General features: G+C 38.1%; 1 protein-coding gene across 1 annotated transcript; it reads right to left on the bottom strand.

Moving 5' to 3' along the window:
* Positions 1–8972: 8972 nt before the first annotated feature.
* LOC140164211 (ankyrin repeat and protein kinase domain-containing protein 1-like) lies at positions 8973–16391 on the bottom strand. Its single transcript, XM_072187453.1, has 7 exons — positions 16234–16391; positions 15094–15412; positions 13370–13521; positions 12954–13006; positions 11894–12040; positions 9554–9636; positions 8973–9104 (listed from the first exon to the last, which is right to left on the bottom strand). Exons 1-7 carry the CDS (start codon positions 16389–16391, stop codon positions 8973–8975), a joined length of 1044 nt encoding a protein of 347 aa, XP_072043554.1.
* Between the last annotated feature and the right edge of the window lie 10112 nt (positions 16392–26503).

Here is a 26503-nt window from a genome sequence, read left to right as displayed (position 1 = left end):
AAAGTTGCTATTAACCTTTACCCAGTAGGCCTAAACAATTTTTAGCATTTGCCTTTTAATGATTGAATATACTCGCGATATGATAACACAGTTCTGCAAAGATGTAGGCCTAATTCTATATGTGTGCAAATGAGTCAAAACATAAAACATGCACACTACTTATAAATTGAATAAATGTTGGTTTAATCTTGATTATTGCAAGTGAGTGACAATGGATAAAGAATATTTCAAGTCTGTACAAATCGAATTTGGCTTCAGAAATCGTTGTCAAATCCGGGCTTCCTGACCCCCTAGAATAGCTAAAACCCTTAGTTGTCCTGGGGCTTCGCCCCCTGGACCCTACCAGGGGCCCTTACGCGGACCCCTGGACCCCATGCGCTAGTCGCTACGCTCGCTGCGCTCTATTTGAGTCGGTCTTAATAAATTTGCCACGGCCGCCTCATACCACCAGTGTGGGCCTGATAATAATTATATTAAGCTAATGGATAATCTGGTGTGTGCCAGGGATGTGTGGATGTGCATGAAAGGCTCCAATTATTTGGAAAATTGACAATTAATTAAAAGTCTACCAATTTTGGATCAAATTTCAGATCCAATTGATGTTTTGAAATAAATAACAACTTGAATTTGAGATCTATTTTGACATTTTAGATAAGCATTTCACATTTTACAAGGATTTATAAATTGACTGGACTCGGACCGGACTCGGCTTCGAGTCCGAGTCCTTTTGTGTCCGAGTCCGAGCCGAGCCGAGTCTTTTTGTGTCCGAGTCCGAGCCAAGTCCGAGTCCGAGTCCAACAAAAAGTCCGGACTCGAACGATACATCACTGCTGATAATGTAGACAAACATGCCGATGCAGACAAAATCGCCAGTCACGGGCCCTGCTGGAGTTTGATTGGTAGAATCATCAGACGCGATCTAGTTTTTATTTATTTCCAACGTCTATCATAACTGATTTTTACAACTTTGAAACAGTAGAACAGGAGGCAATGTGCCGTGTGCCACTCTTAGGGGGCGCCAAATTGACCAATTCAGCATCGATTCTGCGCCCCTCCAAGCGATTGAAAATCAAAATTTCGCGCGCCTTGCGCGAATTTCAGCACTAGATCAATTGAAAGAACATTTTAAGACCGATATTCAACTTCTAGTAACCAAAATTAATGGTAGGCCTTATTTGTCCAACATTTCGCGCGGGAGTGTTTATTGTGGGTTGTGTGTGTAACATTTCTGCGGATCAGGGTGTTTTTATGTATGCCATGGCATGTATATAATAAAAACCAGAAATAAAGAAACTAGGTCACGTCTGACAATCCCGTCAATCAAATGCCCAGGTACCGCCCTAGCACCGCCCTAGTTACGCCACACTAACCATGCTAACCAATCACGGGCCGTACTGAAGTTTGATTGACAGAATCATCAGACGCGGTCTAGTTTTTGTTTATTTCCAACATCTATCATAACTGAATTGTTTACAGCTTTGAAACAGTAGAACGCATACTGTCTCAATTGGAAGGATCAGATTCCGGGGATCAGGTTTTTTTTAATTGTCTCTTATAAAAGAGGCAGATGGGTAGGTGTGCGAGGGGTGCCCGCGTTTATACGTGTATGGGGTGTGTGTGGGACGAATGTGTGTAGGCTTTATACATACACTAAATCAACTCCGCAAACAAATAACAAAATCAACACGCTATGAATTTTCCAGAGAGGAGTATTCACTGCTTTTATTTTCTAAGAATACATTTACATTTCTGAGAATACACAGAAGCACAGAAAGAAACAAAGAAAGAAAGAACAAAAGCAAGGAAAGAATAAAGAACGAACGAAATGAAGAAAAGAAAAGAATGAAATGAAGAAAGAAAGAACGAATAAATAAATAAATAAAATAAATCATCAATTAGCACTTAGTTTTGTTTATATTTACATAATCACGTGTCGAATCTCTTATGCATGTATCCTACTTTATGATACTATCATTCACAGCGATCGAAGGACATATCAATGTAGGCCTACTGTTAACATTGATTAGGGAACAAACCAAAAGTTCGATGACGTCTTATAAACTTTCGTTAGGATATTGATCCCATCCCTCCCTCTCTGAAACGTACGAAACGTTGACAATTCCAACCGAACAGTTTCTTATAAACGTAATCGGACTTTCTGACCCCACCCCTAACGGAAGGACTTGAGTTAATAGGACGTATTTGAACTTTTTATTTGTTTCCTATAATTATACACCTTATTTTTTATTACCAGATTTTATCAACAATGATACATATATAAACAGCTTACTTATTAAATGCTACGGATACAAACAGTTTCTTTTATGCACATAATCAAAATACCAATATTTTAATCATTTAGTATGCCTATAAAAGAATGAATGTTCTACGTCCAATAAATTGAACATACCGATAATCAAGCAACTCAAAATATAGACGAATCCAATGAGCCAAGTGATGGTCAGAATTCAGTCGACCATTACTGGGTCCCGTCTGCACCAAACTGGCGTTGTTACTGCTGAATTGGGTGGATTAAATCCGCTTAAAAATCTATGCTGAATTGTATTGTGCTTTACACTTTCATCATTCTTTTGTCTACGTGTAACACGGGTGACGGAATGCAGTTTAATATCCTCACCAAGGCCATATCGTTTCACATTTTAGGTGGGATAGAGCTAAGGGGGGACCCTGCTATGGCTGTCATTGAGGTGTAGGAATGCGTGAAATTGGATTCGTGATAAACAATATAACTTTTACATTTATAATATTTACTGCGTAAGTTGCAAACCTCAAAACGCAGCCGAAATATAATGAACACTCTCAGAATTATTGACCTGCTGCCAAGGGCGGATCCAGGTGAGCAGGGGGCTCCCCCCCTCTTTCAAACACCTGGATTGCCATGCCTGTTGCAATAGATCATTAACCCCGGGCAATACTTTAGTCTAGATTGTCATTCGATTGCATTTCAAGGCCAGAGTCCCACTACCCCTTGATTTTAACAAAATCAAATATGCTCATTATTATAGTAGACTTTTATAGTACACTTTTTTACTTTCTTCAATAGCTTCGATGACACATAATGTAACACAAATAAGACATAATAATATATATACATAATATGGCATAAATATGAGATAATAATTTACATATACACATAATATGACATAAATAAGAGATAATAATAATATACATACACACATAATGACATAAATAAGAGATAATAATATATGAGTGTCTGATTGGCAAGCAAATTAAAACAAAACGAACACCCCCCCCCTCAGCAAATGTTACCTAGGATAACCCTGATATTTCACATACGGTAATCAATGAAATGCGCATGTAGGCCCTATACAAATCGTCATGAATTCGGCAGACGGCCGAATCCAGATTCGGCTTTTGGTAAATTCATTTTACGCATGCATTACTTTTGAATTTGAGAACAAGGGATCAACGCTGTACATAATAGAGGGCAGCATATCAATTTTTTGACGGAGATCAGATGATAACAGCATAGTAAGTATTCAAAAGAGGGCGGTATACAGGGTTAGCTAACGGTGCATCGCAGTACGGTCAACGACGATAACCGTTAAAAAGTCGATATGCTGCCCTCTATAGGAAAAGTATTGATCCCTTGTTCTCAAATTCAAAAGTAATGCATGCATAAAATGAATTTACCAAAAGTCGAATCCGGATTCGGCCATCTGCCGAATTCATAACGAAATGATATGAAATGTAAATAGGCCTATATCGTTTTTGATACAAAACAAATTGTAAATGATCAAAATAATTAATGAAATACATAAAAATTGTCATTATTTCAAGGTGATAACAAGGAAGGTTTTTTGCGCCGTTTAGAATTTACCCCCCCCGGCTCATACTAGTATTTATTGCACAGCCCCTTAAGCATGTATTTCACATAACAATCACATTCAGATAATTTACACAATTTTCCTGGAATCAGAAAGTGACAAAATAAGCCAGGTCTGAAATGATGATGAGTGTGCATAAGATATTATGCAAATCATCACAGTGATCATGTATACATGCTGATTGTTGGACAAAAATGAGAATAAAGCACGTTATATGAGGTAATCAGGCTATTTATTGTTGCTCATACACCAACACAGATTTTGTATTCGCTACATACATTTTTCCATTTGACATGGCAATACCAAGTGGTGCATACATCCCTTTAATTATGCACCTTTGGAATCGCCCATCCATAGTGTATTGGTGTATGTGACCAGTATCCAGGTAGCCCTTACCATCCTCCTCATCTACCTTCATCAATACAATATAAACTAACCCTTTACCATATACGGCACTCTTGGGTTGACCTGCTTCGTTATCAACAATAAATGACTTGATACGACATAACTCAACACCTCTATCACTGTATCTTATCACTTGCCTTGTGTCCCAATCAGACACCCAGATATTATTATCTGGGTCTGATGATATAAAACATGGTTTGATATCGACAGACAACTTGTTTATAGGTTGCTGTCTGTCCATATCATGTACTGTAATTACCTTCATGTTAGTATCACCTATGTAAACCACACCAGATGGAGATATTGCTACACCCATAGTCTCATACTTAGTACTATTATTGCACTCTGCTGTAACAGTGGAGAGACTTTTTAAATACTCTCCACTGACAGAAAAGATTTTTACTAGGTTTGATACATCGGAGATAACAACATCTCCACCTGGTGTGACTGCGACACGAATTGGGTATAGGAGTTTGCCATTGGGATTGGTTGGATGGGATTGGAATGTAAACTTATATGTACCATTACTGTTAAACATGTATGCCCTGTTGATTGAGGTTCCATAATCAGTTACAACCATATCGCCATTCTTACACACAGCAATATCAGCTGCCCGTCTGAATTCACCGTCCTTGTCTCCTTCTTGTCCAAACGTCTGCACCAGTTTCCAGTCTTTTGAATGTTGAGATCCTATTAGTGATATATAGAAACAAAACACAGTCATGTGATTAGTCATTATCGTATGTTATATGGGTCATAGCAATGATGGACATTAGTTGAATATTGATTATTCTCATTTACTTATTTTATTTGTTTACTACTATTTGTTTTTATTTATTCATTCATTTATTTTGTTTATTTTATTAAATTTGTTTATTTAAACTTTTTTATTTATTTCATTTATTTTGTGATGCTACCGATATGCAGAAACCCTACAAGTACATGTGACTAATAATGAGAATTGAGTTTAATTTGAATTATTTCTTTATTAGTTTACTATTGTATTATATCTTTTGTGCATGTATGTTATTTCATCGATTGTGACTGTGAGTCTGCAGATATTACATGTGAGTCTGCTGATATTACATGTGAGCCTGCAGATATTACATGTGAGCCTGTAGATATTACATGTGAGTCTGCTGATATTACATGTGAGCCTGCAGATATTACATGTGAGCCTGCAGATATTACATGCGAGTCTGCAGATATTACATGTGAGCCTGCAGATATTACATGTGAGCCTGTAGATATTACATGTGAGTCTGCTGATATTACATGTGAGCCTGCAGACATTACATGTGAGTCTGTAGATATTACATGTGAGCCTGCAGATATTACATGTGAGTCTGCTGATATTACATGTGAGCCTGCAGATATTACATGTGAGCCTGTAGATATTACATGTGAGCCTGCAGATATTACATGCGAGTCTGTAGATATTACATGTGAGCCTGCAGATATTACATGCGAGTCTGCAGATATTACATGTGAGCCTGCAGATATTACATGTGAGCCTGCAGATATTACATGCGAGTCTGCAGATATTACATGTGAGCCTGCAGATATTACATGTGAGCCTGTAGATATTACATGTGAGTCTGCTGATATTACATGTGAGCCTGCAGACATTACATGTGAGTCTGTAGATATTACATGTGAGCCTGCAGATATTACATGTGAGTCTGCTGATATTACATGTGAGCCTGCAGATATTACATGTGAGCCTGTAGATATTACATGTGAGCCTGCAGATATTACATGCGAGTCTGTAGATATTACATGTGAGCCTGCAGATATTACATGCGAGTCTGCAGATATTACATGTGAGCCTGCAGATATTACATGTGAGCCTGCAGATATTACATGCGAGTCTGCAGATATTACATGTGAGCCTGTAGATATTACATGTGAGTCTGCTGATATTACATGTGAGCCTGCAGATATTACATGTGAGCCTGCAGATATTACATGCGAGTCTGCAGATATTACATGTGAGCCTGCAGATATTACATGTGAGCCTGCAGATATTACATGTGAGTCTGCTGATATTACATGTGAGCCTGCAGACATTACATGTGAGTCTGTAGATATTACATGTGAGCCTGCAGATATTACATGTGAGTCTGCTGATATTACATGTGAGCCTGCAGATATTACATGTGAGCCTGTAGATATTACATGTGAGCCTGCAGATATTACATGCGAGTCTGTAGATATTACATGTGAGCCTGCAGATATTACATGCGAGTCTGAAGATATTACATGTGAGCCTGCAGATATTACATGCGAGTCTGCTGATATTACATGTGAGCCTGTAGATATTACATGTGAGCCTGCAGACATTACATGCAACTAACCCCATCCACATAATTTCTCATTATTAATGGAATAAATTATTTGTGTACTGGAAATATGTGTTTATTATTACTGATTTAATGTGTATTGGCAGTAAACCTACATTACACTATACGCAAATAATGCAAAATAGGCCTACTATTTATGACACACACACAAAACCTTCAGGGGACTAGACCACTTTTTAAGTAGAGAGCAGGCCTGCTAGAGCGTATGCCAACGCGGATGCATCATTTTACACCCGTAATCTTTGTTATAACCAGTAAACATGGTAGTTGGACAAGTTGTTTGTATGTGATATTGAAACATGATAGATATATAGTAAACATCAATAATATTTACTATTTAAGACAACATTTTAGAAAGAAAGAAAGAAAGAAAGAAAGAAAGAAAGAAAGAAAGAAAGAAAGAAAGAAAGAAAGAAAGAAAGAAAGAAAGAAAGAAAGAAAGATACTTTGTGACGCATGGCAACAGAGCATAAAATTAAAATAATATAATATAATATAATATAATCTTAATACTAATTACAGAGTGTCCGTCCGTCCGTCCGCGCGCTATCGCGTTCGCGTGGTATGATATCGCGTTCGCGCGGTGCGATATCGCGTACCCGCGGTGCGATATCGCGTGCTCGCGGTGTGGTATCGCGGAGTATGCTGAGAGGAGCTATGCGCCACGTATTACACCCTTGTTGAAGCGAAATTATATATTATAGGCTTTTGTGCCCATCATGTTATTAAAACTACAGCGGGTGTGATGATATATTTATACGAAAGCAACATGCAAAATAAAACACGTCAAAAGAATTAAGATTCTGGTTCTAACGTATCTCAGTGGCAGCGGAATAAATGGCTAAGTCAACCAATGCATTTTACAGGGTGTATCAAAATTATTGGTACCCATCAGTTTCCAGTGATGATGGACAAGACTACCACAAAAAAAATTCAACATAGGAGCTGCCTTATTTTTAGATGAAAGTTATGAATAAAACTATAAATCACAGGCATAATACGAGGCTATTGCATATTGAAGAAGCAAGCTTGACAATAAACACCAACACTGTTGAGTCTGAACATTTTGATACACCCTGTAGGGTTGGGTCGTTAAAAATAATTATCCGAGTGATTAACAACCACACAAATAATCTCTATCGTTACTTAAATGTTGTATTAGGGATGGAAGACTCAGACCGTCAAACCGCGTATGAAGCAAATTTTGTCCTGAGTACTTGGGCGCGCTGCCGAAGAGGGTAGTTGATTGTCACGGACCCTCTGCTTATATTGCACAAAGGGCAAGGAAAGCAGGAAGTTCGAAAGAAAGAAGGTTTTGAATCACCGACCACTCGGGTGCGTAGAAACAGACCGGGGATTGTAAGCCAGCGTGAACGCTGCCCGGCCCGGTGGGATATTTCTCTCACATCCCTGGTCTCGGTTGGGCGTATTGCCGACGGACTACTCTGATGTGATTTAACCATTACTGCAGATAATTACCGGTAGATGTATCATATAGAAGTCCCTAATATTTAAATGAGGTTATACAGAGAGAAGACATCCTTGAGATGGCACTCAATTCAGGTGGTTTCTTTTATTAAACCTCATTTAAATACTTGGGACTTCTATATCATGATATGATACATCTACCTAATGCGTTTTCACCCCTTGGCATTTACATGATTGTAGCAATAACCTCAATATAATAATAGGCCTACATTATTCCACTTGTAATGTGTGATACACAATACATCGACATAAAAACTGCACAAAAAGTAACGCAGCTGTTATAAACACGGCTATAACTTCAGAACTAATAGGGCCTAATTGTTTTCACAATATTGCAAACATAGACAGAAGAATGATTTATTCACGCGCATTTTGATACCCTATTCGTCCAATTTCGCTCAACATTAACAACAAGGCAGTGTTTTAAAGAAAATTACTCGAATTTAAAAGTTGCAGAATGTTGTATTGATTTGAAGTCAGTGCGAAGATTATGGAGGGCTTCATGCTTGCGCAATAACCATTGATCGCCATAACCTGCAACTTTTTAATTCGGGTGTTTTTCTTTAAAAGCACTATTAAACGACATTTTGACACATGAGGTATCAAAATGCGAGTAAATAAATCATCCTTCTATCTATGTTAAAATATTATGAAAACAATTATTGGTTCTGAAGCTATTGACGTATTTATAACAGCTGCGTTACTTTGAGGCTGACTTTGAGGATTTCTAGTAGAGTGGACATGCACTTTGGAATGGACTTTAAAATCACAATTCTAGAGTACCCCGATGCTCGAGGATTTATCCCCGTCTAAACAAGACTATTGAGAATTATGATTGAGAGTTTTTTCACTTACCCCAGTCACTTTCCTTGGATGTCCCTGCCTCATTCTGTCCAGATATTTTCATAACCTCAAGACTTCCCCATGCACTATCCACACCACTGTCGACTGTTGTGTCGTTACTGTCATCTCCTGCTTCCTGTTATTAAAATAAGAAACATTATGATATTCGGTATTTCTATTTGGTATACATTTATGACCATGATGGGGATATAATAAGGAGAATAAATATTACCTATATTTTACAGCATCAAGGTAACTCTTACACAAGATAACTCTTTACACAAATGAATGTAAGCTTAGCGCACATTAGCTTAATGTACATCTTTGACTTTGTAAACAGTACATATAGGCCTACTGCTTTTATACCGAGTCATCTAAGGGATATGAAGAATAGAGCACTCTTAGGGTGGATCAGTTCTCTTTAAATGCAAAACCTTAACTTTTTTATAGTTCGAAGATTTTTTGCACATCACATCATGCAAAGGTAGATTGAATCTCAATTAATTTAATTAACAGAGAGTAATGAATACCATTCTGCATAGATTGAATCAAAGAACCAAAGATCCTAATTATAAATGCGCTTACCCCGACACGACCCATGATTGCTGCATCTGCTTTGATTAGCTCACGTTTGGGCAAGCTAATACTGATGATGGTCCTTAGTATATCTGGACAGGAATTGAAATAAAAGTCAATTACACTTATAAGCTCATAATATTATTATTATAATTATAGATCTGGCCTTTCAAAATTATAATTGATACTTGTCAATGATGCGGCTTAATATTGCATGTTACTGCAGTGTAAACGTACCTATTAAAGCCATAATGTGTGATTTGCTCCACAGTGACGCCCTCAAATTGAAATACCATGTGAATAAAGCCTGAAGTGCTTTAATTAGAGTAAAATTTATGTTTCATATTAGACCCCAGTTTTATTCGCCGTGTTCACCAATCGTTCGCGTATCGTTGAATCTTTTGTGTATAAACTATTTGTCTTTAGTTATACGTCTTATTTATACGTCCCACTAAATACGACTCCACTAAATAACGATCGGCGAGATTGACGATAATTATAGGCGCTGGAATGAAATTCTAGTAACATATTGTGATTTTACATTTTCTTACAATGTTGCTGACGGTAGAGTACTAGTATTTCAAGGACACCCCACGTATCGTTATGAATTCGGCAGATTGACGAATCGAGAATTTTGAGCAAATTGAGTTTTTGTATGCTTATGATTACGTTTTCAGTTATCTTTTATTTCCACTAAAAATTAATGGTAAATCTTACTCACCGACGTAGTTATGGAAATTTTGATTTGGACGAATCGCGCCTAAGTGCGATAAATGAATTCGGCAGAGAGACGAATCGTATACTTAAATGTTCAAATCATGTTAATCTATAGTATTGTATAGCGGGAAACCCCGAATTTTCTATATTACATGTCCTATACTAATATATTTGATACCAACGTATAGCTGTAGGTATCTTCTATCCAGTGATACCAAAATAAGTACAAATATTCCCCACATGATATTGCTGTGGTTTAATAATGTGAGTGCGCACCCGTGAAATTGAAAAATCCCGGAAAATCATACGCAAAATATAGGCCAATATTTTTATTTTTGCTTTTAAATCCTCGAGTTTTTGCTAAATATTACAGGGATGACTATTTATAACTTATATAGCAAGTTAAGTCTACATAGTCTTAGGACAACCAGTAATTTCTACACAAAATCCCCAAATCAAGAATGCGTGCTATACAGCCTGTCTCAAAAAATTGTGCAAGTGAAAAGCGCCCTCTTTGGCAATTAGAAAATACCGTTGTGACATAATGCTTACATCAACGTCAAGGGCACAGTCTTAGCTCTCAAATACCGTTTGTTCTGTTCAATTTGCTCTTTTTAATCTCGAGATATGTTTAGTTAACAACGATAGGGTAAAATCACAATTGTGCCACTTTTACTAGGGAATAGGGCTGGAACATGTAAATCAATGATAGCTGATGTTGATGCGTCTAATGCACTCCCCCTTCGCATTAGACGCATCAACACCAGCGGGCGTGCATTATTTTGTCTAATTTCATGAACTTGTCAAAGTTCATTAACCTACATGTATAAGTGTGCAATATTTGTTTGTCTTTTAACATGTCTTGAACGACAAATGAGAACAGTATACCATGGTAAAATCATTGACATGCAGATGTATTTAATTTTACAGCAGAATGTGAAATATTTATTTATCGTTTAATTTGTCGTAAGTGGAAAAAGAGAACCATTATACCTTTATCATGATAAAACATTAAAAACAATTATGTATTGTTGTGTAATTGATGCATTCTTTTGATTTCACGAAGGAACTCTTGATAAACTTGATGCTATCATTGATTTACATGTACAGCCCGCTTCCCTAGTAAAAGTGGCACAATTGTGATTTTACCCTTTCGTTGTTAAGTAAGCATATCTCAAGATTACAACAAGCAAATTGAACAGACTAAACGGCATTTGAGAGCTAAGACCATGCCCTTGACGATGATGTAAGTATTATGTCACAACGGTGTTTTCTAATTGTCACAAAGAGCGCTTTTCACTTAGTTGAATGCGTATTCGACCTCTCTCTGCGCAGTGGTAGAGACATTTTGGAGACAGCATAAAGCCGAATAGCTGTTAAAACACGTTTTGAGGGATATATTGATTATTTCAGAACATGCAAATATTGCCAATAATTCGAGTACATTTACTTCTATAATATACATTATAAACGATTGCTCACGAAGGTTCTAAATTTTAAGAAGGACCAATGGAATGGTACCAAGATTTTCAAACGCCGTTTACTCAGAACAGCAATTTTGCGTATTCGGCACTCTGCCGTGTTCATAACGGTATGATGTTGGTGTTAAAGATTTTTTTAAATGTAACTTACCCTGAAACTGTGGCCTATCAGAAGGCTTTTGGGCCCAGCATTTCTTGACCAATTCTACAATCGCAATTGGGACTGTTGCTGGAATCTTTTCCACGTCTGGACGTTCACCTTCCCTCACCCACACACTCACTAATACACTATCACCATCTGGATTGGAAACAAAAAACATCATATGATGCCGCTACTGCTGCTGGTAATTTTGATAATTAACGAAACTTTATCCAAATAGTTTTGCGATGTTTTCTCTTTTGTTTGTTTTCTGGAAGATTCAAGCATAGACAGATCAGTGTTCCTTTCCTAATGCAGAGTCACTTTCGTGGATAGAAAAGAGCAGGATCTTAAGAACCTATCCCAGAACATCATTGGGTCGATTTCGCTAACATTCGCGATTTACCGGCCACAAGACACTGTGACAGTGGGCCCGGCCCCAGCAGCCACGGCCAAGGGCGTCAAACTTTAAGCGGAAAAAATAATGGTTTCAGTTTCAGTAAAGGAAGAGGAAGTTTGAATTAGTTGTACTGCTCATTTTCCTTTGGCTCGGTTTTAGGCCACAATCGTCATGATTTTATCCCAATTTTATTAAAAATGCAAATATTTGCGCTCTTTGCGCATATTTATCCCACTAAAGCCATTTGCGGATACTAGAGCAACTTGACGTCTAGGTTACAGTAGTGGGGCTGGGGTGTAACATTTCGATCCGAAGAGCCAATCATGTTGCCGTGCCTAGGGGCCAGGGGCTGGGGTGTAACATTTCGATCCGAAGAGCCATGGAGCCAATCATGTTGCCGTGCCTAGGGGCCAGCAAAGGGTTAATCCGTCCTTATTAATAAACCAATCAAAACATCTTAACTCTTTCAATCAAATCACATGGCTTTCTGGTGTTGAGTTTGAACTATAACGATGGGCTTAATTGACGACGCGTCATAAGATTTGCACCTGGGTGCATCTTCAGAATCTTACTAGCGCCAAAAGCGTGATCAAGGGGCCCCAGGAGTAAGTGCGGAAATTTATTCTGATCAACATTATATGTGAACTTGTTTCATTGGTCATTTTTACTTACGTACTGGCCAAGGATTCTTGCCACTTACAAGCTCGAATACTGTGATTGCAAATCTGTTAAATATAAAGCAATAAAGTATGGTAGTAGTTCCTCGTTGAGTCGAGGTATTTTGTGTAGAATGCGGAGCTTCATTACTTACATAATATGCTACTATTATATACTGAAAGTCAAATTGTCATAGTATTACATTTAGTTGTAGTAGTTGGGTTGTAGAAACAGAAGTTGTAGTAATATGTAAGTAATAGTTTTTTTATTGATGTCCTTTTGAGGCCCCCTTACCCAAGTGGTCAAGCACATGTCTCGCAAATCTGAGGTCCTGGGTTTGATTCCCGAGTATATAATCACTTTTTTTTTTTTTTTCTTTAAAAATATATTAAACAGTTTAAAAAAACTTGTGAAATATGCTAAATACTCACGTAAAGATATCCCAGAATTTGTCAGGTATAGCTTTACTGCTTGACCATCCTTCTGGGGGAATATGAGAAAAGGTACCAGCAGCACCAACTTTGGACATCTTTTCCATGTTTTGCATTGTTTGAGCACTCAACGCTAATCCAAGATCTCCGATCTACAAACATATGGGATACAAACCAAAATAAACATTGGACAATGATAATATAGTATTTAATATTATTAGAATGCCATATTGGCATCTGACATTATTTAATGATAAAACGGCTATTAATATAAATTATATAATGTACTTGGATGAACCTAGAATTGGATTCAAGACGCATTAACTTTGGGTTATGATAAGGATAATGAACTGAGTGCAATGCATTCGTCAAGATAATCGCACGCGCCGTGGAGTTATTGCATTTAGCTTGAGAGCCGATAGGCTCGAAAGCTAAATGCAATAACTCCACGGCGCGTGCGCTTATCTTGACGAATGCATTTGCACGAGTACATTATCCGTCATACACTTTGAGTGTAGGCCTATTAAAACAATAGGCAATATTAATTGCTGCATTCATTATATTAGTTTTAATATTAGGGAAAATATCTTACATTTTAAAAACACCGTCAGGACATTGACCAGCTACGTAGCATTTAACTGGTAAAGAAAATCAATCCCTGTAATCAATGGTATCGATTGCGCCATACGTCATACTTAGGTAACTTATTCACGCATGGTTTAATTGACTTGACTTTATGTTGTGATCATTTAATATCGTGGTTTCGAACACAGAGAGCACTGAACCAGTTGGAAACGATCGATTTAGATGTCAGACTAGTACTACGGTGAATATCAACTGGACGTTATAGCTCTATAATTTGAACTACTTATATTAAAACACACGACATTGGGATTTAACAATTTGTTCAGTATTATCATAGGCCTTCAAACACATGTGTTTGAAGGCCTATGGTATTATAAAGCATGATCATGATATTATGCGCTAGTGTGTGTTTCCCGGGTCCGGCTATGTTATTTTAGATATAGGCCTACATGTATTTCATTTGTAAAATGCTGAATATTTTGCAATGGTGTCATCTTGTATAATTATGATCCACCTGTTTTTGGCCCTTTTTAATTAATAGAAGCTCGATTATTCTCATTTGATGTTTGATTTATTTGAGGTCATTAATCATAATTTATGACAATGATATTTGCAAGGGTGCAACTCTACTAGTCTTATTACAAGACTGCCCTATCCCAACCCTAAACCCTAATCCTAAACTCCGTAAACGAGGACTGGACTCAAGTCTAGCGAGTTGCACCTTATTCGGTAATTGTACACTATTATAGAACACCGTTTGTAACTATACCATTTTAACACCACAGAATGTATAATCGTACTTTTTTGTTGGTATATATATCGAACAGACAATTATATAGTTATGCCTGGTTATGTGATCTCTGTGTCTAAAGCGCCACCTAACTCTACTTTATGGTTATGTGAAAGTAGTATTTCTAGTATTTGAGCGTGCACGTATTATCTAGAATCTATTGTTTAGCGTGCAGGTTTTAGATAATGCATTGTTTAGCGTGCAGGTTTATATAATTTGGGCTGTGAAGGGTAGTTCGCGAAAATAATGCACGGGAGAAGAATACATAACGATGAATAGAAACGGGCACTAGAAGTGTATGTACGCATAAACAAATATAAAAATAGCACAGAACTATATCAATTCTCACCTTAACCATTAATCCTTGTCCTACGAACACGTTCTCAAGTTTCAGGTCCGAATGAATCACGTGAGGATTCTGGTTGTGTAGAAAATTCATCCCAAGAGCTATTTCATGGATCATCTTGATCTTCCTTGCCATGCAATCATCATGCATCATGAACTTCCGGTTGAAATGAACCAAGTCACCATACTCGAGGAATTCCATCACAATTCCTATAGACTTGTCTATTGGATTCTCAGTGATGCCCATTATGTGGACAAGGTTTGGGCAGGTAATTACTTTCCACATTTTTCTTGCTTCTTTCATGATCACTTCCTTGTTGACCCTATTTGGAAAGATGCAGAAAACGAAACAGATAAACCAAAAAAAAAATGTTAAAATCAAATATCATTTGTACACTGGAAGTGCTAGTGCAGTGTAATAATTCCTATCTATAATCTACTTATAAAGTATGTTACTAGTGTCTACTAACTAGAAGTTCCATGGTAACACAAAAAGATGTTGATTGCCCCTGATTATATCTTGTCAAAGGTTTGGCCTAGAATTACTGGAATTTCCCAAGGTCGATAATTGTATTCCCATCCGAAACTTGTACCCACCAAAGAGCAATATCAGCAAAATAATATACACCATAACTAGAAAAAGAATCGAACTCGGAAAACATTGTTATCTGTAAATAGTATAGTGCACCCTGGTGGATAAAGCCCTACCTCGGGTGTTTGATTTATATTATGATGATTATCGAAACCGACCATGTCAGCGCCAAATGCACGAATGACCAAGATTTGGGTTTTCTCTAGTTAGGATGACCACACCCACATTAGTGTACCGTTTAGCTTTTAATTCGGTACAAAAAATAAAAATATCATGAAACAGTCCATACATCTCTAATCGGGACCCCTTAGTGATTTTTAACACTCATAGGGTTAGTTTCAACTGACTATATTAGGGGTCACCGGGGTCAAATTTGACTCTTTTTTAGTCTGTGTATAATTGGCATTCAGCTACAGTCACCTGCGGGGTCAAAAATTACCCTTTTGGGGTTCTTTTGACCCCGTAATTTTAGGTGTGTGCGGACCTAGGGTCAGTGTACAAGAAAACCGTCACTGGCCTATACAGTACAAGATACAAACAAAGGTTAAATACCTGACGTCTTTTAGCTCCTTTACAGCAACTTCATATCCTAACTGTCTGTCAATTGCCAACGACACGCTGCCAAATCCCCCACCTCCAAGATACCTTTTGATTTCAAGATCTTCAGACTTGAATATTCTAAAGTCTTGTCCAGATCCAGATGAAGCCATGTTTAATCTGTAAAAGTAACAGACAAGATTTTTGCTGTTGTTATTTTTAATTGGGAGTCAATTGTACACAATTTACATTTACTGTATTGTTTTATATGTATGGGATATTGACACTAGAACGCACCATGGAAGTTATATCAGTAGACTTCGGTTGTATAAATGCGCTTTTATAAATGCGCACGTGACCAGATGGCCAGCGCCATATTTGCATAACATCACTGTCAATCACTGAAATGGCGACCATTGAAGGAGTGGCTACAGTTGTGACCTTGTTTCGTGGCTAGCACTGGCAAGGAACATTGGCTGGAGGTTCGATGCTATAAATTTGCAAGGATAAATCATGGATATCAAAGGATCATGATTATTGCACAGCACCCCCCATCTACAAACATAACTAATGTTTATTTATTTATTTATTTATTTATTTATTTATTTATTTATTTATTTATTTATTTATTTATTTATTTACTTATTTATTTATGCGACGAAAAACGAAAACCCTGTTCTATTTTGAACAAATTGGGAAACAAATTTTCCCTGTACAAATGAATGCCGACCCCAAATTTCGGAAATTTCAAGACAATTTTTTTTTGTATTTTCTCAAATTGAAATTTATTTACAGATTTTTGTGATTTTTGGGTTATTCAAAAAAATTTTAAAAGATACCAACCGACCGACCGACCCTACTTGAAAGGTCCGTTCGCCCGTAGAACAGGGTTTCTCTCTTTCTCGCCTTACTTATAATTTTATAAATATTATTTGTCCCCCCCCCCTTCCCCCAAAACCACCCCTCCCCCCTTTTACACTCATAAATTAATTGGTTTTTTTTTTTTTTTTCCTTTCCGTGTAAAGTAAAACTTTATAAGCCGGTTGAATCAAACTGAACAAAATTGACGTATACAATATTACAATATAATACCATGACAATAATGTGTATGACGGATCTAACTAGCTGAATAAATCTCAAACCGTGCATCACATACGTGATTGTACGTCAAGTTGTCATATAACGTATGAGCGTGATGTATAGTATACGAGTCTTCCTCAACATCTTCCAGCCGGGATGATTAGATCATGTACAGTCATCTACGTGTTTATACTCTAAATTGTACGTCAAAGGGTGACCGATTTAGCATGGGGGACACAAAAGGTGCTTAAAACACATTTTGAATTTGTTTTTGTCCATTTGCGAGCGAATGAGTAAGTTAGAGTTGAGGAGGTCGGGCGGGGACATCTAGCCTATTAGTTTGAGAGGGTCATTATGCCGAAAAGGGCTAAAGTTATAGTTTCCTCAATTTACGTTATAATTAGAGTTCAAATTAGGGTCAGAGTTATGTTCATTGGCGGCACTACGGGGGGGGGAATACTTATCTTGATTCCCAAATAAATCAATCCATGACCCCTTCCTTCCGAAGAAAATGACAGCCCCCTAAGTTCCCTACGTGCAAACATTATCAAATAACATCATCGGCAGCTACCCAGTTCTGACCTTAATGCCAGTAAGAATCACATTTCGTCATCAATATGGCAAATTGCCACGCCCATTTAGCACGGAAATAATGAAATATAACTTTTTAAATCAGCTATATCTAGCTTTTCCGTCATAATTTTTTTTTCCGTAATGGAAAATCCAAATAAAGAGTTTATGTTTCGGGTCAAATTATTTTGCCCTTTGCAATCAATGCCACTATTTTGCAAAGCCAATTTTCCTTGTAACCTGTCATTTTCGCCTATACTTTTGCGTGTGGAATTTGTACACATCCGGGTACCTTACATCGTTGAACACGGTATGGCGACTTGTAGATGTCACGTGCCCATTTATATATGCGCATTTATATATATACCCGAAGTCCACTGTATATGAGAACTTGGCAGGTTTTATATTTGTATAAATGGGGTTAAATATAACGTTGGCAGTTAATATTCTAAAGGACATTTACCTGGAGAGTAAATATCAGTCATACGACTGGTGCTTACGTGCGAGTCTCAACGTCTGTTTAAACAACAATTCTTAATTTTCAGCGCGTCATTTGATTAAGCGATCACAATCACTGAATGAAAGATAACCCTGACGACCTACGATTAGACGAATGTCAGCTGAGTCAAGTTCAATAACACTTAGCAGACACATGAGATCGGGATTGAGATATCCAAATGGGAATCATCTAGAAGTTTACCATTTCTTTGTCTCTTCAAACAGCAAATTTAGTTTTAATATTATGTAATTTTCATTAATAACCATTAATTCATATGACGCTTACACTTCTGCTCTTTTAGCCTCCGGATTATGATTTCCCCAGCGCTTTCAGACCTTTTTATTTGACTATAATATCCTTTCAAGTGTAAATTGCTGATTTTAAGCTCCGGAGCACATAACGTCGTTTTGTAAGACCAATACCTCCAAAACATTCCTTCACCCGTTCTCATAGACAAGGACCTAAAAAAAGCCGCCACCCATTAAAATAAAATATTTCCCTGCTGAGCTCCCAGTGAAGATACCAGACGTGTTTTATCTTTAAATCAACAGTGATCTAGTATGAATACTAAAAATAATAGAGCTACGTCGGTAGAGACATTTAGTACCTGATGATCGCCAGCGTGTATGGCAAGCCATGGGGGTCGTAACGTGCAGGTAGCTACGCGCAGCTTATTTAAAGCTACGTGCAGCTATTTGACCAATCAAAATCGTCAATTTAATCACGTGGTTGAGTCGTTAGCTGCGCGTGGTATAGTGCTAACTATCCTCTCAAAGGATAGATCTACGATTAGCTTTGGTCGTTTGGGCATAAACGCGTGCGGTTTCTATTTCTAGGGTTAACCCTGCATTTAAACTAAATTTGAGCAACATTGTTGGACCTTGAATTTCACATTAGTTACATTTTACCAACACTGTGAAAAGTAGGTCAAGAAACAGGTTGCCGCATCTCGCCCAAAAAGAGGGATAATGGCTATCTGTAGGTCCCTCGGCTTGGGTTCGTTAATGGTTTACATCAACAATAAAGCATCCCATTAAAAATATACGTCTTTGCTGAAAAGGTTTATCAAAATTCGCCTAACGTTTTTATCTACCTCACCGATACTTCTATTTTCTTGTGAAACATTATTCTTATATTTCGAATGCATTGTTTGCAATTCATATTTCTAAACGTAATGGTAATACTTTTCGATGTCTTCTACACATAACAATTGAAATTGGAGCTGTTTTCAAAGTGTAGACACGTTCTGAAATTGAGAATCTGGTTAAATCAATCAAAATGTGCTGAAAGTCGCATTGGCTTATATTTAATTGGTGATATGTTTAGTTGAAATTCAGAAGAAAAAAAGGTTTACTGCTCTGCGAATCAAGTTTGAAAACAGATTCATTGCGTAACTGGTAAAATTGTTTTCTAGACGTTTTCTTAATATTTGACGAAAAGGATTTTTGTACCTTGCGAATAGTCTCACAAATACAGGGTGGGCCATTAAAAAGTTCACACTTTTTCGATGGCTTATTTCTCAGAAATGAAAACACATATTGAAATAAGTTGAACATATTTGTAAACCTCTATGTCTGGACTGTCATTGCTGAAAAGGGCATTAACATCCATGGTCTAATTACAAAATGGCGACCATTTAAAGCAGAGAAGTCAAAAACCACTTTGCACACACGTAAGACTATAGACAATGATCATGCATATTAAGTTTTTAGGCTTAAGCAAGTTTTAAAAAAGTTTGATGACTATGCATTTACTTGAGTGTCATTGCCGGGGTCATCGGACTCATGCGTGTATGAATTGTTTATTGTTTGAAAATCATTCACCTGTGAAATTGACACAAAAGGCTGATTGGACATGCTCATTTACATAACAAATACACTAGTTTTGGAGGGAACTTCATTTATGTTCTGGTCAACGAATATCGGTCCTATCAACCGGTTGTTTCCTGTGACGGCTGCGAGAACACTAACTTTGCGTTTGTCATGTGGAACGTTAAAAGCAAAGTCTCTCGGAGGATTGCCTTTCGGTGCATACATCCGTACGTTTTGAGAAGAGACAGACCCGTCGATTTGAAAGTTTGCCTCGTCAACAACAACAGCGGTATCAAGAAAGCGACGTGCTCTATGAACTGCTCTTGAAGTAACCCTGGTGCGTCGGATCCTTGTGAACGCATCTGTAATACGTCTCCTCAGCTCCCGCAAATTCCTTGGCGGACCTTCGGCATACACAGACGCCTTGACATCACCCCAAAGCCAGAAGTCCAAAGGTGTCAGATCAGGACTCCTCGGAGGCCACTCCACATGATGTCCAAGGCCGACAACACGATGCGGAAACAACTCCTGCAATCTGTCTCTAACAGCGATAAGACGGTGGGCTGGCGCTCCGTCTTGAAAGAACCATGCCCTGTGGATGGCCCCGTTCGCTTGCTGTCCAAATATTTGGACCAGTTGAGGCTCTAGTTGATCATTGATTATGTCGAGGTAAACGTTTCCATTTATGTTCTGGTCAACGAATATCGGTCCTATCAACCGGTTGTTTCCTGTGACGGCTGCGAGAACACTAACTTTGCGTTTGTCATGTGGAACGTTAAAAGCAAAGTCTCTCGGAGGATTGCCTTTCGGTGCATACATCCGTACGTTTTGAGAAGAGACAGACCCGTCGATTTGAAAGTTTGCCTCGTCAACAACAACAGCGGTATCAAGAAAGCGACGTGCTCTGTTAACTAACCAGTTACAAAACTGAAGTCGCCGATTTGGATCTCCTGGTTGCAGTCCATGACGCTTAAGGATCTTGTAAGGGTGCCATTCGATATCATGAGTGATGATTCGTCTGAACGTTGTCCTTGGAATATGGGGACAATTGTTCCGTCGAGTACTCAATCTTGGGTTAGCTTGCAAATCCTTCTAACATCGGCAATGTGATTGGCTGATCTTCCTGTTCGTGGTCTCCCACTGTTAAATTTGTTCCGATTGAGAACAGTTCCATGTAAGTGAAACTTTTGTTTAATATTATAGATGTGTCGGCGACTAGGAAGTCTGGTATTCGGAAACTGGTTCGGCCATGCATTCAGGACAGAGCGCACCTTTCCGGTTCTTGAAATTTCCTCCTCGATGAAAATTCGTTCCTCCTTTGCAAACTGCCGCATTTTGAACAGCAAGAATCACCTCAAAGTACTTACACGGGTATCTCTAACATGAATGACAAGAACGCACGCAAGGCATTTTAAATTTGAAGTTCCCTCCAAAACTAGTGTATTTGTTATGTAAATGAGCATGTCCAATCAGCCTTTTGTGTCAATTTCACAGGTGAATGATTTTCAAACAATAAACAATTCATACACGCATGAGTCCGATGACCCCGGCAATGACACTCAAGTAAATGCATAGTCATCAAACTTTTTTAAAACTTGCTTAAGCCTAAAAACTTAATATGCATGATCATTGTCTATAGTCTTACGTGTGTGCAAAGTGGTTTTTGACTTCTCTGCTTTAAATGGTCGCCATTTTGTAATTAGACCATGGATGTTAATGCCCTTTTCAGCAATGACAGTCCAGACATAGAGGTTTACAAATATGTTCAACTTATTTCAATATGTGTTTTCATTTCTGAGAAATAAGCCATCGAAAAAGTGTGAACTTTTTAATGGCCCACCCTGTACATGTACAATACAACTATAAAGTATTTAGATTATTAGAGACTTTAACTGAAGTTACTTTAACTGGAACGGCAACTTCAGAAATATCGATTGGATTTCTTGCTCAAACTTACTCCAACGCGAACGTATGGTTGGTTACTGCAACAACAACGTCTTGTCGCTTAAACTCGGGACATGTGTATCAATGTGCGTTCAAAAGAAGGGCCTGTGTAAGAGCTTGTAACCGACTACATCCAAATGTCTCTCTTTTGTTTAGTCAAGTGGTTATTAGTCCCATTTCAAGACAAAAGACTCTACCTTAAGAGCTTCGTTTGAGTAAACATGAATGAACTCAACATGGATTATGTCGGGACCCAGCGTTAATCTCCTTATCATATTATTTTGAAACTAGCTAGGCCCTATACGTTTCAATTATTATTCTTACGATAGTTATAGGCCTATGTATATAATATTATTTAATAAAGGCTCGTCAGCTTTGTCAATTTCATATTCCAATTTACTTCGCAAAGCCTAATGAAATACATTTTATTTCTTTCTTTCCCCTCCTTCTGAATCTCTCTCCCCCTTCCCCTCCTGTTTCCCCTTCCCTACATTCTCCTTATTTTTCCCCTCCTTCTCCCTCTATCTGTACTCGCTCTCTCAAACTTGACCCTCCTATAATTACACACTCGCACTCCTGTTTCCCCCTCCCCAGTGATTTTGTCAGGGTTTTTCTGTAAGGAGGGCGTGGGTCGATTCTCAAAGAGAAACGTTTTTACAAAAATGGGCTTAAAATGGCAGAAAAAGGCCTAAAAGCGTAAAATATCACGGCGACCAACATCCAAAAGGGAAGGGTCAAGAAGGAAGACAAGATGTCCCACGGGGGAGCCCCCCCCCCCTTGGCTACCAGCAAAGCACCTCCCTGTCCACTTCCAATGCCCTCACTCTCCTCCACCCTACCCCATCTCTTACCAGGCACAACCTATGACATGTTATATATAAAAATGTTATGTACCTGCTTTACTCTTCCAGAAGTATCGTATACTGCTGGCTCAAGTAAAACCAGACCATTTTACGGGAACTTAATCCGCTTAGCGTTGAAGTCAAGCTAAGAACTTGGTTCCGCAAGCTGATTTGGTGTACGCCATGAGCACACACAAAATTATATATCAAGTGTGACGTTTGGAACAAAAATTATTTTGATCTAATTCAATCAATAATTTTCAGCAACATGTAGCATGTTTTTTACCCAACCAAATTAGATTTCCAATAATTGGTCTATTAACTGGATAATACTTAAGTGGTAATTATGTAGTCTATGAGGAAATAGGCAAACTATTGTTCTAAATTATGACGTATTTCATCATAATTTACGGCACACTATAGATTCTCGCGTTAACTTTAACTTCAAGCGGCTTTAATGGCAGAGTGGTTTTGAATACATAATCCTCTATAATCCTCTAGACGTTAAAGTTTGTGGTTTCTAACTTCATTTCGCAAGGTCTCTATTTTTTTCGACGTTAAAACATTACAAACTTACGTTTTTCCTGTATGGTCGTATGAGTCTGTCGTATGTCTACTTAAATGCTGCGTAAGTTGCTGTTACAATGCGTGAGTGATTATAATAGGAGAAATACAGCGGATGATGAGATCACAAGATACATGTGCGATCCAGTCCTGCGTCCTAGCTGAGGTGCTACGCTTTGGTTTTTGTCGGAACATGTTTTATATATATGACTCAAATCAATCCAGGGACGAATTTCATCATATTTACCTAATGACGTAAGGCCACAGAAAATAGTTTTTGTGGTTCTCGACTGGAGGATTTTCATGAATTGAGGAGTGAGGAATGTGATTTTTTTCTTGAATGTAAAATTAGCTTGTTAGTATCTTTTGGTCTTTTCCGACAGTGTTCCAGGAATAGGAGGAGGCCATTTTTCTTTTTCTTTTTCAAATGTGAGATTCTGATGGATAAACCCTAGAGTACCACAACAAGACTTGAAAGTGACCCTTTTTCTTTGATAAACATATTTATATATATTAAGTTTTGCTAAAGTAATTTCAAAGTCTTACATTTTTCTGACAAGTCCTGACAAATTCCAGAAATTGAGGCAGAAGAAGACGAGAACCAAAATTTAATTTAATACGGCCTAATTTAAAAATTGTCACCAACGGGGCTATAACAGGGGCTATATTTCGACACAGAAGGGCGCATGCGTCAGCTGGTGGATCCTTGGTCGATCACCTGTGTGCAAAAAACAGCTTGAAAGTGTTTGTTAAATTTATTTTTAAAGGGCCATTTCGTGATCCACATCCCCCAACTTCACAAACAATGTTTTTATGGTGCCTCATTTGTTTGAGGCAAAATACCCGCATGCCTTAACCCAAGGGCGTCAATCCGTAGTTGATCTACGGACGCAGGGGGTTGTCTTGATGGGGTATGAACCCCCTCAGTTGTTATATACTCTAGGCTCTATGTGGGAGTTCATGGCCATCTCTGTTGTACTCAGTCAACCATGATTTTATTGTTGTACAAGTCAAGGCTTTCAGAAAAACTTGGGTGATAATCTGAATTTGCCTAACTTTTTCTATAGAGGGCCTTTTTCAAAATGGCCGCCAAAATTATTACTTTTGACAATATCTCAGTTTCTGGAGTGCGCAGATACATGATTTTGGTGTCTATACCTATGTTTTTACTATCAAGGAATCCAATAAGACCAGTTGTTTAGTCACTGGCACCTTCTTTGAGGCAGCCATCTTGAATATCAAAATGGCCGCCAAAAATTAACATTGTTATTTATAACTTAGTTATTTATAAGCAATAAATCATAGTTTTGGTGGCTATACTTTTGTTTGTAAGGCCTTATAGTGTCCAATGGGAGCATTAAGAATATCTTACATTTGTATTCATTAAGTTTAACATCTACATGGTTTTGTCCATGCTTAAAATGCATTTTATAATGGTATAATACTATTCAAATCAGACCTAAGCTCACATGACTATTAACATGACAGTTTCTCAAGAGCCTCCAAAACTGTCATTATTAGGCATTAGGCAGTTAAGCTTAGGTTGTGATTGAAAGAAAACCGTACCAATTTACCATTTGATTTTTAAGGAACTTGATTATCTTCAATAATAGCCAGTAATAATATTTCATAATTATATATTGTCTATCAGGTCAGTTGTGGAGATTTCTACACCTATCTGTCTTCTGACACTTGCAGAATACACTGCATTTTACCATTGCTGTACGGCAAGGACAAGTTAAACGAGCACATTTGCCGCAATGACACACCACACTCCAACATGACTCCAATGATCTCCATGATGTCGAAGGAAGAAGGTTTCCATTCTCATGTTGAAAACCATAGTCTAGTGGATCTAGATCCGCTGTTTGGACGTTGAGCATGCATGGTGGAATATGCATTGAAGAATGCACGGTAGATGTGAGGTTCCAAACCTTTAGATGTTGTTGGCAGACTCTGGTGTGAAGCTGACTTTGAGAAATGAAACTGATGTGCTCTGACTTGCAGGAAATTACTAGACTTGTTTCCAGCATCTATGACTTGCACTGCCTGCTGGATAGAAATGGACCTAGTGGAGTTGTTGTGCCAAATCCTTGCAAGTAAACCATAGGTTTGGTCTTGAGGGCTGCTTTCTTTGTGTCTATTTTACTGGTGATGTCACATCCTGTGAGGCTATGTAGCGCAGAAAGCACTGTGCACATCTGAGGGCCCAATCTTGTATACAGAATGTGGAGAGGGGCAAAACGGGTAGTGTTGCCTCTCGCTGCTCTTACCCACAGTTCCTGAAGACCCTCGTGAAGAAAGGTAGCCATATAAAACAACAGGGCAAATGTTACATCAGTATCGTTGGATATAACAACGCATGTTTTGTGACCAGCTCGGACACAATCTAGGACTTGCATGGGTATACGGAGATCTGCATGTTATATTCTGTTCCATTATGGATCTTTATGCACTTCCATTTATCACGCAAGAATGCATAGTGTTTCAAGCAGCAGTTTTTTTTTGGCTTGACGGCCAGAATGTTGACATGTCCTTTGGCATTGGTGTAGATAGCTCAATTGAGCTCAGTACCACTGGAGTCGTGCTGCATCTCCTGAACTTCTCTGTATCTTTCACCGATGGGTCGTCATGGTAAATATCAAAGATATAATCACATCTTCCATGGTGATGATACAGAGAGGTTGTTTCTGCAAACTTTGAGAGTAGATCAGAGGAACCTGTAAGTCCTGATAGAGGCACTCTGCGGATTGCTGCCATGACATCAATCAGGAAGGCTGAATCATCTTTACGCCGGTAGCAATAGTCATCAGGCTTGAGGGTTTCCTCTAATTCCCGAACAAGTTGCCTCTTTTCTGGTTTGGTCATGAAGCCGTCATCACCAAAAAGCAATGGGGTGGGTACGACATCATATGTCAAGATCATCAGTGCCGAGACCTCTATCTCTAGCCACTTCGATGGATTTGTCATATTCA

Source organism: Amphiura filiformis, chromosome 11 (assembly GCF_039555335.1).
Source record: "Amphiura filiformis chromosome 11, Afil_fr2py, whole genome shotgun sequence".
NCBI classification, from domain to species: Eukaryota; Metazoa; Echinodermata; class Ophiuroidea; order Amphilepidida; family Amphiuridae; genus Amphiura; species Amphiura filiformis.
This window is presented reverse-complemented; position numbering and strand designations above follow the sequence as displayed.

Bases quoted from the DNA above. Each gene is read 5' to 3' on its own strand.
- LOC140164211 (XM_072187453.1), bottom strand. From the start codon at position 16,391: ATGGCTTCATCTGGATCTGGACAAGACTTTAGAATATTCAAGTCTGAA. The intron at 13,522-15,093 runs GTGAGAATTGAT...ATATGTTTGTAG, and splicing joins GACAAGGATTAATGGTTAAG to ATCGGAGATCTTGGATTAGC. The intron at 9,637-11,893 runs GTAAGTTACATT...ATTCCTGTCCAG, and splicing joins TGATAGGCCACAGTTTCAGG to ATATACTAAGGACCATCATC.